Below are 15,993 nucleotides of genomic sequence, written 5' to 3' on the forward strand. Positions count from 1 at the left end.
GCAATAGAACAGGTAGCCCTGCTGTATATATATATACTATATATTTTGCCTTGCCCTTATTCATCTGTGGATCCCACCACCTGAGGATGAAAGAAAGTGGCCAAAGTAACTGTCACGTAGTTGCATTGCAAAAGAACATCAATAGAATAGTATAGAACAGTTTGTTTTAAAACAATTTGACGATAAATTTTATGTTTATGTGTTTTGGGGCCACCAGAGCCCTGGATAATAAATAAATTGAGTTGTATGAAGCCATAGATGGAATTAAATGGGGTGTGATGGTAATTGTATCTTAGTGTAAGTATGTGTGAGCATGTGTATGTGTGTTAGCATGAGTGTGTAAGTTTGTGTAAATGTGTGTATGTTTATATGTGCACCAGTGCGCATGTTAGGGGCAAGGGGTAGATGGGGCCACTTGGCTATACTTGCCACCTGGGCCAGCCCTGAGCCATCCCCTGCTTCACTAAATCTCTTTCCTTAAACACATTAAAAAATTAAGGGAACACAACCAATATTATGCAATAGCTACTACATGGCTATCTAGAATCAGTGTCTTTAGCCATTAATGAAAGCCATTAATATGTGTGATTGTAACAAACTAAAAATGTGTTATCATTTAAAAGGAATACAATATTTAATTTTGTGTTAGTTCATTATTCAAATAATCGCTTCCTTAATAAACTCATAATACTAAGAATAAATAAGCTGTATAAGTGTAACATTTCAAATCGTTATTTTAGATTACATTTGTGTTTAAACTATTTTTTTCTTTACTTAACTCAAGCACAATTTTTTTTTTTTTCCAGAAACCACTTTGACCGCTGAATGACAGTCAACTCTTTGAGGAATACATTTCCAAATGTCTCCAGGATCATATTTTTATAATAACCCAGACAAACTCAGCTTAACCCCCTATGTAATGCATCATGGACCCTCTGGCAGGCAGTGGCTTACGAAAAGGGATTTTATAATTAAAGAGTCACATAATATCATATACATTTTTTGCAAGGATCTACAATTGCATTTTTTTTTGCAAGACTGTAGCCTAATTGTCTGAAAAATGTAATCAGACATCTATATCATGCATTCATTTGAATGACATGTAAAAAGACAATAGTTAAAATTACCTCTTTCTTCTAAAATATGATTTTGTCACATCAGCAACCTTTCCAGATAGCACCAGCCTAGAATACATATAAAGCTATATATATATATATATATATATATATATATATATATATATATATATATATATATATACAAAGTTTGTCAAAAAAGTGGAGAAAGAAAAAGATCAACATGTTGCATATGTATGCATATGTATATATATATATATATATATATATATATATACATACATACATATACATATATAAATGTATCTCTCTCTCTATATATATATATATATATATGCATCACGTTGATCTTTTTCTGTCTCCACTTTTTTGACAAACTTTGTTTATTTATGGCAAAATTAATTATTAAATTAATTGGGGTAGTACCTCCCAGAAATTGTATTGCTGGAGTGATAAGAGAAGGTTAAAATAAGGAACAAGTAGGGGAAAAAAATGAAAATGCATAAAAGCAGAAGCCTTTTATGAGATTCTGATCTTATTAATCAGATGTAGCCAGCTCATGAGAGGGATACTGCTCTGTTTACACTGCTTGGGGCATTTGATTTCTGCAGGTCATGTCTCAAATGAAGCAGACTCGGAAAATATTGCCATCTGATGCACTATTTAACTCCTTAATTACCAAGTACTGTCAAAAATGTGTAACATTGGGGCGGAGCTGCATTGGAAATCTAAAATACTGAAATGTGAAATTAACAAAAGTGTTAATAGTTTTTTTTTTATATATAATGCAGGTGCATCCATATAATTGCTAAAATTAAATGAGTGTGTGGGTGAATCAATTGTGTTGTTAAAAAAAAAGTGTTATTATTAGTTTCCTGCATATTAAAAAAAAATAGCCTTTTGTGAGGGGGGAGTCACAAGGCAAACACACAGTGTTAAGGCACTAAAATTTTTAAAGGAAATCCTGCAGTGGAAACTTTTTTTAACATCAGTAGTGTAAGTGTTGTTTAATGTGCAGGTGGAGAAGTAGAGGAGGCAGGTATAGAAGTGAGAGATGAGGACTGAGGAAAGCCTTGGCCCCACATAAATGGAAATAATTGTTTAACAATCCAAGAGAAAAAAAAAAAACACAGCTGGCTACAACCTAGATCTATATACTGTACACATTTATACATACAATGCTTGTGACACTTAGGAAGATATGAATGTAAATGGAAACATATTTATGTTAATATCTTTAGAAAATACTTAAATATAATCTATTTACATGACATATCCTAAGATTTCCTTAAAACACAACTTTTTCATGTTGATGGGGGAGAAAATAACTTATTAATGAAGGTGACAAAAATGTAGGATAGATATAGCTAGATCATAAGTAATCGATCTACTTATATATCCACATCACACACACACATATAGGAATATAAAATGCTGGCCATATATGAAACACCTTATAAAAATCAATAGACCAGTCAAATACAGCGGTATTTAATAGGTAAAAGTCGCGTTTGCGAAATACACTTTCTAATAAGTTAGCAGATGTAACGACTGCAGAGATCTCCTGGACGTTATATTTTACTTGTTTCTAAGCCATTGTCAGTCTAGATCCACATGTGTGCTCATTGATATTTTTCTGAATTTCCTGATTCAGCCAGGACCACCTGGTACTTAACATTAATCTTATTAAAAAATATATATAAATAAATAAATAAACACTAATGTAGCAGTTCCCTGATATTTGGTGTAATCAGAGAATTTATATACAGATTTCATTTTTAACCCAGAAAATATAGCCACCTGTCTACAGTCCAATGGATATGCAAATATGTTTGCTTACAAGCAAGCTAATCATAAACGTTTGTATGTCTAAATCCTATGATAATAAGAATAATACATACCAACAAACTTGTATTTGCATTTTTTTTTTCATTTTTTTTTTATTTGATTTTTTTAAAATTAAAGACATTTACATTTGTGCATTCTCATTTGTACAGTGTTGTGGAACATGATAGCGCTATAAATAATAATAAAAACAATAATAATAATAATAATAATAATAAACCAGGTAGCTACCCAGTGGATTTGACTATACACATTTACAAAACGAAGTAAGTATACAATGCAATTCAAGGTTTTAATTTTGCCAAACATATACCGATACACAAAGTCGCATTCAGCGACAATTGTTTGTTTTGTTTCAGAAGTCGCTTTATTGGATTTGTTTTTTTAGCTCTTTCACCCGACACTGAAATGGTTAATCGGTTTATTGAAGCCAGCAAGCTATTATTAAGACCAAATCCTTCATCACAGTGCGAATCAATCCCCAATACCCTTTCCCACTCAAATAAGGATCATGACATGTCACCCTCTGGGGAATACATCAAATCTTAATATTGTGCTGCCCTTTTGATGAGTAATTAAGGATTGCAGAAGAGGACATTGTGTTTTTTTTTTTCCAGTGAGTGAAACTAAAGCTTTATAGCATTCAGCCATACACTGGATTATTAAACCTAAATTAATTTTCTCTTGTGTGGAAGCAGGAGGACACATTTAAACTTGGCTAAAAATATTATAACGAATTCACGAATTAATATTATGGTAAAAAATATTACACCTCGAAAATACTATATTTGTCTTATATCAAATTAGAGGACCCCCATTGAGTTAAAAAAATATTTATTTTCATATATTTTCCATGCAAGCCTAGCCATACACATGTTATTTAAAGAAAAATCAAATGATGTCTTTAAGAAGAGTGGGGTATCTTGTAACATGTCTGTATTTTACAGAACCAGCAGAGGGCATGATTTCAACACGATGTGAGGATTCACTAACCCTCCTATAGATGTCCACAATTTCCAATGGTTTGTAACAATTGAAATATGTTCAGGATATTTTTCAATAACATTTAGGTGAAGGTAGGTAGAAACGTAGGCCACAGCCCCTAAATGCTCGCTAATTAGAAAAATGTACAATATTATTCGATCATTTTTTTTTTGTAAAAAAAAAAAACTGAACAAACTGTAAGCAGTTCTGATGACTTCAGTAAATTAGTGTGTGTCTGATTTCATGGAAAATTTGCCTTTATTCATATTAATAGGGAAAGAATGAAATTATAGAGTATTTGAAGTAGTACTTGGGGTTTGCAGTGATCCTTTGAGATCAATAGTGGGTGTTAATTTCGAAATGTGCATCCACACACAATTATACTGTTTATAGCATTAGCATTAGAAGACAGGAGAAAACCCAAATCTGACTTTTTAATTGCTACTTTTTTAAGGACGTAATTATCTTGTAGTATTGAGAAAGAGTAATTTACCCCTAACTAAAATGAAAACCAGCTTTCTTAAAGCAATACAGTGAGAAGCATGAAATGTGCTTAGGATCTGAACAACCCTGGGATTATTACCACCGCGAATAAATGCAGGATTTATCTTGATCTGTTAAGTTAAATGGCCATATTGTATTATTTTTCCATTTGCTATACGGGATTTATGTATTATCGTGCCAGAGAGAAAATCCGGCACTAGATCCTCTTTACAAAATAAAGTTAAACCTTTTAATATACTTGGAAATCTCTCCTCTGGTTTTAAGATCAGATCATTGTGGTTAAGATTAATAACCAGTATTTCTAAAATACAGGCAAATAGACAGGCAGACAGATATGAGTGTGTGTATATATTTGTGTGCCTGAAATTAACCTGTGTGTGTGTGAATTTGTGTGTATATAGATTTTTGTGTTTTAAATGTGTCTAGATAGATAGATAGATAGTTAGATAGATAGATAGTTAGATAGATAGATAGATAGATAGATAGATAGATAGATAGATAGATAGATAGATAGATAGATAGATAGATAGATAGATAATTAGAACCACATGGAACCACATTGAATTAATGCAAATTTTAATAAAGAAAATATGGAGATGCGGTATAAATTAAAAATAAAAAATAAATTTAAATACAAAAGTATATATATATATATATATATATATATATATATATACACACACAAAACACACCGGTATTTAAATGTATTTTTGTTATTTTTATTTTATTTATTTTTTATTTTGTTATTTTAAGTGCATGGTTAATTCCAATGTTTCCTATTTAATATATTCCTCCCCACCACACATTTATGTACAAACCCACCTTATGATTTCTACAGATTAATCAAAGCGCAATTCCAGATACATTGTAATCTCAACCGCTGGAAATATGGAAAGATTATGAGATGAATTCCTCCATCCTTTGTACTTTTATTGTGTCTGACATCAAACCGAACCCTTTCCTGCTCAGTCCTTTTCTCTGGTATTGAATTTTATGCAGGGATAGGTCATCTGCATCTGCTTGAAAAATGTAGCCCCGATGTGCAGTATATCAGTGCCACCTTCACACAATCTTGAAAGGAGAGGGATGGGGGGGATCAAATAATATAACTATGAAGGGGATGGTACACAGCAAGAGATAATTCGTGGGGAGATATTTTAGGGAAAGGGGGGGCGGGGTGGAATTTGGTCCCAGAGTGAATTCCCTTTAGTGTGAAGGATGAAAATTATTATATCTGTTTTCTATTTAACTATATGATAGTTGTAGTATGACACAATGCTCACAGATACACACAGATACACACATACATATATATATATATATATATATATATATATATATATATATATATATATATATATATATATATATACATATATTGGAGCGGCTTAGGTCTCTAACAAGGCAGCAAGCAGTTACTTGCCTTAGATAACCAGTAGATTCAATTCGCTGACCTGGTACTCCCATCTGATTGCAGAATAAAGAAATTGGTGTTCATTTGGAGTAATTAGCTCATTTACAGTCTATTTATCCTGCCTCTCTAGTCTAGTTGTTTTTTTCTCTCCTTCTGATTTTCTGCTTGAGGAGTTATTCAGTGTAAAGCGCTATTAACCTGGCATAGCCTGCTTTTCCAAGTCAAAGGACCAGGCAAGCTTTGAAGAGTCCGATTCAAAGGGAATCTCCCTCCGTGATTACCCCTATGGCAAAAATTCCTTTTATTTAAATACCTGCTAAGGAACCCAGAGGAGCAACTAAAACGATTAAACTGAATCAATTCAACTAAGCACACACAATTTCCTTTTAAAATAAAAAGAGTAGTGTATATGTATGTATATATATATATATATATATATATATATATATATATATATATATATATATATATATATATATATATGCAAATCCATTTGTGTGTGTGTAAATGACATATATGCCCTAACGATGGGTTGTTGGTATTTAACTGAAGCTCAAACATTGTGTATTAAGACCCCCCACTGCATCCTAAACTCGTCTAACTGGCCTCATCCAGGGTATATGTACAGAGCTAAGAAGACCAGGGATTTCAGTAGATTGTCCCCAATGGGATGCATTGTGCACTGATTCTGGTCTTAGAGGGAAGCTGGAGATCTCAGTGTTCCTTTAACATAAATCTGTAACACCTTTAAGTGGTTAGACACTTGGCAGGGTGGATGTCTGATCGATAACTGATGATGAAAAGGGATTTTCTGTTGAGGGTTTCCTCACTCTGTGTTGAAAATCCCCTGTTGTGGGATGAGCTGTCTCTTTCAAACTTAACCTACAGAGCAAGTAACAACATTTCATGGTCCCAAATTTTTAAAAGAGACCCCCTTCTAAAGCAGACCATCCCAACCCACTTTAAGCTACCGTAACTGATGGTATCAGATCAAACTAGGATTCCAAGACTAACGCAGAAAAATATACCCAAGGATGTGTATGTGTGTATTTGTCTGTATATACAAATATGAATGAATACATATATATATATATGTGTGTGTGTGTGTGTGTGTGTGCGTGTGCAATAAATATAAACAAAAATATATAAACAAGATATATACATTTTTATTTACACCCGAATCTAGATTTGATTTAATTCAGGGCAAAAACAGATTATATATATATATATATATATATATATATATATATATATATATATATATATATATATATATACATCAGTTTATTTTATTAAATGTTATTTTTATTTTATCTTATAAAAAAAAAAACTAGAAATCATTGTATAATTTCACACAACTAATTATTTTCCCCTTGCTCCTTTGGAATACATATTAAAAAGTTAATTAGTAAGGATGTTGTGTACTTACTCTGCTTTGCATGTATCTTCTGCTTTTTATCACATTAAAAGTGAAAGGAATCTTATCTGCACTCAGTGGTAAAAGATAAATTGTTTAATTTAAAATTCAGAGATATCAGAGGCATCTTGCAGGGTATATCTGAAGACAGGATATTGCAGTGTTCTGCCATAGTATTTGGTACCAGTCTATTCTGTTCTATCTGTCATATATCCTCACCACAGCCCTGTATAAACCTTTATACATTATCAGTTCCAATCACCAGGTGCAGAAGAGAAGGTCACTGAATTTCAAAGCTTTTGTGCATGAGACAATGAGGACACACTTCTCCCCTCATAAAGGCATCAATATGTGTGCGTGTGTGTTTTGCCAAGGAAAGACAAACTCATTATTCAGGACCATTTCTTTGTTTTCAATATAAAAAAAAAACACACACACACAAAAAGAAAAAAAATAAAACCCCTATACACAAAAATAAACGACAAAAAAAAAGAAATATAAGATTTATGGCATGTATTCGATTAAATTGTTACATTTTCCGAGCAATGTCGAGTTAAATATTTAACTAGGTTTCACAAAATTTCATTAGAAAGAAAAAAATAAACGAATTTAAAAACATGAAAACGTTAAAAATCATATGATTCTTTTATAGATGGGGAGGCATGATGTAATTTTAAATATATACTGAATGACAAAAAATAAAATTCCAGTGGCCCTTTTGGCTAGCTGTTTTTCTTTGTCGCACACCTAATAATATAGATGTCCAGAAATGTATTCAGTTGCTTTCCTGTAAAGATATATTTAAAATAACATAGTGGTTATTTCTTTTTGGTGTGTGTGTGTGGGGGGGGCAGATATGGCAATTAAATGCAATGGCCCGGTCGCCACAAAAACTATGACCATCCCCTCTCCTCACACATCCAAACATACACACACTTTTATGGTTAAAAATTAAATAGATTTTAACTCTAAATCAATACACATAGAATTTGAAGGAACGAAGCAGTTATTTTTACATACCCCATGTTTGCAGGTGTCCATAAGAACATTTATCAGCTACATAAAATATCTCATTTCAGCCCTAATGGTATTAAGGTAGTAAACTGAAACACTGGGCTATATTGACTCAGGTGTTGGGCTAACTAAAAACTCTTTATTTTTAATTATAACCTGCCCTTTTTAATTCCTTGGGAGAAGGGGAAATAAAGGGCCCATCAGAATTCAGGGACAGGGAAATATGAGTTTTGCGAAACTCCCCCCCTCAATAGGTTAGGGAGGGCTGGGATCTGAGCGAAAAAGTAGGGGCACTATTTGACGAGTAGAGGCGACCGCATCACAGGCGCGGATGGATACTTTCAGCGAGAAAGAAATAGAGTTCAAATGTCAGCAAGTTTGTAGAGAGAGGGGGTGGTTGGGTGGAGTATTCCTCCGCCTTGCAATCCCTGCTGTATGCTGATCTCCAGAAGTCTGCATGGCACACAGACTTAGGAGCTCTGTCCCTGGACATCCTACAGAGACTCTTCCCTGGGATTTATCACCCCCTCCCAACTCTCCCTGGCTTTTTGGAGAGCACCACTGCCACTTTACCCCTTAACCTCTCTGTCCCCGGAAACCTTGGATCCCTCCACCCTATCCCCACTTCAGAGGCAGGTGATAATAACAGCCCCAACCTTTCCATTAATATATTTTCTTCTATGAGCAGCTTTTGTGGATCGTTGTTGAATAATGAATAGAGACATTTGAGTGTCTTTTCCGATTCAGGATTTGGGCTAAAGAAATCAAGCCCCTTTTTTTCCTGTGACTTGAAAACTAGCCGGGAGTTGCGAACTTTTTTTTTTAATTATTAATTATTATTTTTGATTATTTTCTATTTGTTATTCCTCTTCCTTTGGGGAAGTGATTGACCTCCGCTCTGAGAGTGTAATGGATATTGCAACAGGTCCTGAATCATTGGAGAGGTGTTTTAACAGGGGGCAAAGTGACTGCACAAAGATGCTGGACAATATTAAGATGGAAGATCACCCTCTGAGAGCAGGCACTGCCACACTAGGAGTATTGCTTGGTAAGTACCCTCTGCCTTACTTGCTTACCATCAGATATTATAGATACCATTCTGCTTGCCTGCACCTAGTTGATGACTGCTTGCAGAAACCTCAAAGTTATGAAGTGATTTAAACAAATTCAATAGAAAGCAGAACAAAAAAAGGTGCATCATAAAACAAAATGTGTGAGCTTAGTAAATTCAGTAAATAAGTCCAATGTATGTAATAAAAAACTCAAGATAAAGAGTATACTATAGAATCCTGACTATATAGGAAGCCACTTCTCAATGAGTGAGCGCTAATACAATCACACATTCTGCCTGCTGCCAACAACTTTTTATTTACAGGTGAAAGAATATGCCCTAATAGCATAGATACTAGTGAGAGTGTGTGTGCACTAATGACAGTAAATATGGGGGTGCTTAAATATGCACTATATAGTGCAGTATAGGTTCAATGTATATGTGAGCATTTAAACAATGACAACATTGTCTGTGTGTAGAAATCTGTACACTAATAGCATGAAATCAGTGAGTGTATACTAATATATACAGTAAATGCATATGACCTGTATGTTTTTATATACACAAGTACAGTGCGTGTATTCCTATATACATTAAATAGGTCATAGTCCATTATACACTAATGAATTAGGGCCAGTGTGTGTGTGCATTAGTGTGTGCTTCAACAGTGAAAAGTCATTTTGTGTTAAAAAATATGTAGAGTAATATCAGACGGTTTATGCGCTAATATAAACTATAAAATAGTATATTCAGAAGTAGAGTATTCTCAATATTATTAATAATATTCTTTTTTTTAGCTATAAAACTATTTATAACAACTATGCGTCTAATAACAGAATAGATACAATTTGATATAGACACTACAATGTATATACTATTAGGATGTAGGTGATATATGTAGTATCGTGCAGTAATAACACAGACGGGTGATATCAACGTAGAATAACATAATGTATGGAGTGTGTATGCTTACAAAGCCGTTTAAATGAATGTGTAAAACAATGAACAATAGCACTAGATACTCTGTGTATACATCAATGTAGCAAAACAGTATAGACAACATTTGTGTATTAATTGTAACATATACAGGATGCACATGCACTGATATACAGTCTACATGGCATGTTTGGGTTAATGCCGATTGTGTGACAAGTGTGACAAGCCGAGAAGTGGACTAACCTATAGACAGCATCACAGATGCTATATGTCCTCATGGACAACCTACTGATACTATGTAGTAATATTTACACAGCCATGCATAGAAATATCAGCAAGTGTAGAATGTGCCCATGTATATAACCGAGTGTGTGGAAATAAATACAGTGAGTTCATTAGTGTATTGAGGTACAGAAATAACCTATGTACTAATTTCAGATACTAATGTTAAATATGTATTTATGCAAGTAAGGTGTTGTAATATATATTAACAGAATATGGCTGCGTGCTACTGGATGGTTGAGAGATCAAGCAGTATAAACACACACACACATACACACACGTATATTATATTATATATATATATATATATATATATATATATTTGTACATGGGGCAGAAGGAACGCGTGCATCAATGTATAATTTTTGATAGAAGCACATACATTGTACATACAGTATAATATATATATATTTACTGATATATATATATATATATATATATATATATATATATATATATATATATATATATATATACATACATACACATGGTATACGGGCATGTAGTAAAATCGCAAATCTTGCTGATAGACACATGCAAGGAAGAAATACAGAAAATGTGCATTATTACATTTCATAAATCGCATTTACATGAATCCAGAACAGGATCTAGGCCTCCACTGGCTAGCAGTATATTTAGCGCATACCTTTGAGTGCCAGTACCTGGCAGTTTTTAATGTGTACACAGACTGTGGTGTGTATATAACATCTATAATGTGTGTGCCCCCAGGCTCAGAGTGCCAGCACCAGGCAGTGTGTGAGGGCTGCCAGAGACCCATCTCAGACCGCTTTCTGATGAGAGTCAATGAATCCTCCTGGCATGAGGAGTGCTTGCAGTGCACGGTGTGTCAGCAGCCTCTCACTACCAGCTGCTACTTCCGGGATAGAAAACTCTTCTGCAAGCAGGACTACCAACAGTAAGCACCTCTCTGTCTATATACCCTAAGCAGGGGCAATAAGGCACCACTCTGCTGTGTGATTGTGATGAGAAGCCACTATTAAAAAAAACAATCCCTCCTCACACGTGCCAAAGCAACAATGCTCCGTAAAAGTGTATTCCAACAGTGCCACAACACAAAAAGAATATGTGTAGAAATACCCTTTTTACGCTTTTCACATGAATCCATCATCTAGATCTGCTTTATACGAATTCCTTACAAAACAAAGCTTTTTTTTTTTTAAGAAAAATACTTTTTTCTCTTTAAAATTACTAATCGCTGAGCTGTCTATTTAACGCTGCTGAATTTATCGCTGCAATTAATCGCACGTAAAATAAAGGGGGGAATAAAAAATAAACCGAAGTATTGTTCTGTAGGGTGAATCAGTAATGAATATTCTGTTTACTCACCTGTTCTATACAGCCTTTCACTGTGTCTGTCTATAGATGGACAGATAGATGGACAGATAGATGGATAGATAGATAGATAGATAGATAGATAGATAGATAGATAGATAGATAGATAGATAGATTGATATATAGGCAGATAGACATATAGATAGATTGACATATAGATAGATCGATCTGATGACACCTGTTATACAAGCCTTTTTTCTAATAATGAAATCTAAATAAACAGTGGCATCATATTTATAAGAAGTCGATGTTATAAAATCAGATTCTTTAAATTTAACATTAACCAGTTGGCAAAAACGAATATTTATCCGGGTTAAAAATAACACCAGTATTGCCATAAACCGGACCAGAATTACGCTGCTATCTGAATAATTCTACCGGAGCTTAAGGTGATATCAGAAAAAATATTATTCTACAAATTACAAGTTATATATTACACAGAGGAACCTGACACGCAAACTCCGGGGAGATTTACCGAGCGCTACAAACTGTAGAAATTGTGTTCGTTCGATTCATCAATTGTCGATGATTTCTGCATCTCAAAAATATAAATCTCAAGGAGTAAAATTAGCTTTTAATTTTTTTCTTAATTTCGGAGGATTTCCAATTTCATATTGATGTTACAATTAGGAATTAAAAAAAAAAGTATATAGTATATACGGGATATTAACGGGATATTAATATTCGTATTTAGTAATTCTAGGACACAAACATACATTATATATATATATATATATATATATATATATATAAGCTTATATATCTTATATTGTATATATATATATATATATATATATATATATATATACCGGTATATATAAATGTGTGTGTGCCAGATGAAGCTCAGTAGAATATTAGTATATACTATATATATATATGGTTTTATGATACAGATTGTACTGGAGCTGCTTTGCCTATCACTCCTTTATGAAATATTATTTTAATGTATAACTCCCGAATACATCGTAACTATATAACCTAAAAAGCCGCATTATTTTTAGCAAATAGTTTCATAAATGGCAAATTGAAATCAGACTTCGCATCTGTGTCTCCATACTCTGTAGACTGAAAACACACAGAGCTTAAATGCTATAAGGGAACCATATTTAGCAGGTTTTGGTCCTTGCAGAATATATACTGAGATTTTTTCCTTCCATTCGGGAAAGTACGACGTGTACAGACACCCACCCCATATCACGCCCGATCACTTACTGCGGCATTTAACGCCATAATTACAAGGTAATATCGCCTTAATATTTTACGGGCGATAACGCGTCTCCTGTGTATAATAGATCTATGCATCCCCTGAATTATTCATATATTTTATATCTATTTTATTTAAACTTCTAAACAAGAGTAATATATATGGGTATATACATATATGGATTAAATAGCAGAATATGTATATTTATATATGTATATTATCAATTAGGTAACTATGTATATATATATATATATATATATATCTATATATATATATATATATATACAGATCTGAAACTATAGTCATGTAGCTCATAATATTAACCCCTTCGTTGCCGCTCTGGAGGTCACGATAGTGTAAAGCAGTGCGATTTTTCTGAATCTGAATAGTGCGGGGGGGGGTGTTTAACGTTTTAAATGAATGCGGATAATGACTTTTAATCGTTGTCCAATCAAAGTCAGTGTTGTTTGCCCCCATTTTACACCCAAATATGTAAACGAAGCTTAACGGCCGGTGTTTTTGGGGAGAATGATAAGTAAACTCGTGTTTTGTTTATTTAAAAAAAAAAAAAACATTAATAATCCTCCCGCAACATTTTTAATCTTCCTCCCGCAAGCAAAACATCTGATTGTTAGCATAAGGTGTGTTTACGTTGCATCGGCTATAGGATTGCATAGCCACCCCCGTGACACTATTAATGACATTACCCCCGCCTCCGCACACCTCCTATATGTTCTCTCTATACCTTTGTTGGGGACATCAGGATAATGCCTTATAGTTCTGCCTGTCCCAGTGTCCTCTCACTGCCCCAAACACAGCCAAGCTAACCACAGAGGCCATCTACATAACACATCATTATCAAAGTGTGCCCAAAGTACTGGCCTTAGTGTGCTTGCAAGAAACTGCATATTGGGTAATTAATAATGCCATTCATATTATTCATAGTGTTATAATAATTCACTGGAGGTCAATTGATGTCATCATTTACTAATATGTAAAAAAAATGTTTGTGTCATCATAGCTCTATGTATATACACATATACACGTGAGTCTAATATCCCCTCCCTCTATATATATATATATATATATATATATATATATATATATATATGTGTGTGTGTATATATATATATATATATATATATATATATATTATTGTATATATGTACATAAAACAAAAGAAGGAAATCAGTGCATGCCCAGCAAATACTATGTAATAGCACATATCTGAAACAAATATTTATGCAACTGTTGTGCTTATATATATATAGTGTTTGTGTTATATATATATATATATATATATATATATATATATATATTCAACCAAACCTTTTTATCTTTCTTCTTCCAGTTTTTGTGTTGGGAGGAGCTCAGCTAGTGTGTTCTGAAAATTGAAGTAGTGTCTTTTGTTGTGGAGCACACATTGTTATCATTGTGAATTACTGTACATTCAGACTTAACTCTTCAAGTGGCAATAAGAAAAGGAGAGAGCTTGATTGAAATATTGTTGTTTCCCTACCTCTCAGTCAGGATTTAGTTGCTTTTTATTTGGTCTTCTATTTTGACAATATCATGTTTCCTCCAAACTGTGGGATCCATGTAACAACTCAAACAGTGGAGTATCACTTAAAAAAAAAGAGAGAGGGGAGAGACTCTTAAATGTCCTCTCCATGGTTGTCAGTAAAATTTAGGGTCTTTTTGTGTAGTGGGGTGAGCACAGCCACTTCAATCACTGAGACATAATATGTCTCTGCTAGAAGTCTGGCAGGACACAAAGAGAAACATCTATTGCTTTGCATCAGTCTTTGTCAGCCTTTCAAAAAGCTTCCAAACAGGCCTGTGGTAATTCCTAGCAACAATATTTATTTCGTACCTACAGCATGAAATTTCTTCTCCTTGGAAACCCTCGCTAAATGCTAACATGACATGCCGACTATAAATATTTTTTGAGGTTACAACTGTTCTGGGATTTTTCTATTTTCTCGGATACCCTGAAATTCGCCAGCGACGTTTAATACACTCCTATTTTTATTAGAGAGGGAGGAGGACCGCAGATACCACCTAATAATGATTCCATGCGCTTAATGGCCTCCTCTCATCCTTCTCAACTTTTTTTAAAAGTTAAATATTTGTGTTGTGTTATATGTTTTTATTATTTCTTACCTGGTATTGAAATAGAAGACTGATATGTAAAAAAAAAAACTTTTGTACAACAGTTGTATCAATTATTATTTTATCAATTTTTATTGTTAAATACTGGTCAAATCTTCTGTAGGATACAGGAAAACAGAACTTGCTTATATTTATATTATACAAAAATATGTAATTTAGTATGTTTATTGAACATATGATTTATATAGGTATACCGTGGCAGAACAGTATACGAGGCGGATATATAGGAGAGATATAGGCAGTATTGACCCACTTAGTACGAGAGACTTGGAATGCATTGTGTGTAGGCCTCTCCCATAGCCAGTGAGCTGAGTATTGTCGCCCGTTTATGACTAGTGGGACCCTGTTGAGGTATTCATGCTTACTGGCAATTAAGAGAGATATCTTCTTGTAATTCATTGTTATATCACAGCACCTGGTGTGAGTGGACATGATAACCTGCTGTGGGGCTGTTACCAATGAACCCGTCGCTACCAGACCTTTATGGAAAGATAGGAGAGTATGTCTAAACAGCATTTCTGGGAAGGTTTAATAAAAAGGGTCTTTTTCCGCTTGCCTTTTTTTTTTTTTAATGAAACTTACAATATTTATTTTTTTGTGATCTGTGCTATATCATTATAAATCAGGATTTGTGCATAAATAAGTATGTACATTATTATTTTTTACATTTCAAGATGCATAACCATGTCTCTGCGCACGTATATTTCAACCAAAATCCATACAGGGCAATGTTAATTATAA

At 33.5% G+C, this 15,993-nt stretch overlaps 1 protein-coding gene across 3 annotated transcripts in view; it reads left to right on the forward strand.

The window, feature by feature from the left end:
* LMX1B (LIM homeobox transcription factor 1 beta) overlaps nucleotides 1–15,993 on the forward strand; it is a 111,968-nt gene that overhangs the window by 28,953 nt on the left and 67,022 nt on the right. For 2 of the 3 annotated variants that reach the window (XM_053473962.1, XM_053473963.1), the window contains exons 1-2: nucleotides 8,724–9,302; nucleotides 11,253–11,439. In XM_053473962.1, coding sequence (XP_053329937.1) covers nucleotides 9,164–9,302; nucleotides 11,253–11,439 — 326 coding nt within the window. In that variant the 5' untranslated portion in view covers nucleotides 8,724–9,163. Of the gene's footprint in view, nucleotides 1–8,723; nucleotides 9,303–11,252; nucleotides 11,440–15,993 lie in introns of those variants that run through there. The other variant, XM_053473964.1, reaches the window with a different exon arrangement.

Source organism: Spea bombifrons, chromosome 8 (genome assembly GCF_027358695.1).
Source record: "Spea bombifrons isolate aSpeBom1 chromosome 8, aSpeBom1.2.pri, whole genome shotgun sequence".
NCBI classification, from domain to species: domain Eukaryota; kingdom Metazoa; phylum Chordata; class Amphibia; order Anura; family Pelobatidae; genus Spea; species Spea bombifrons.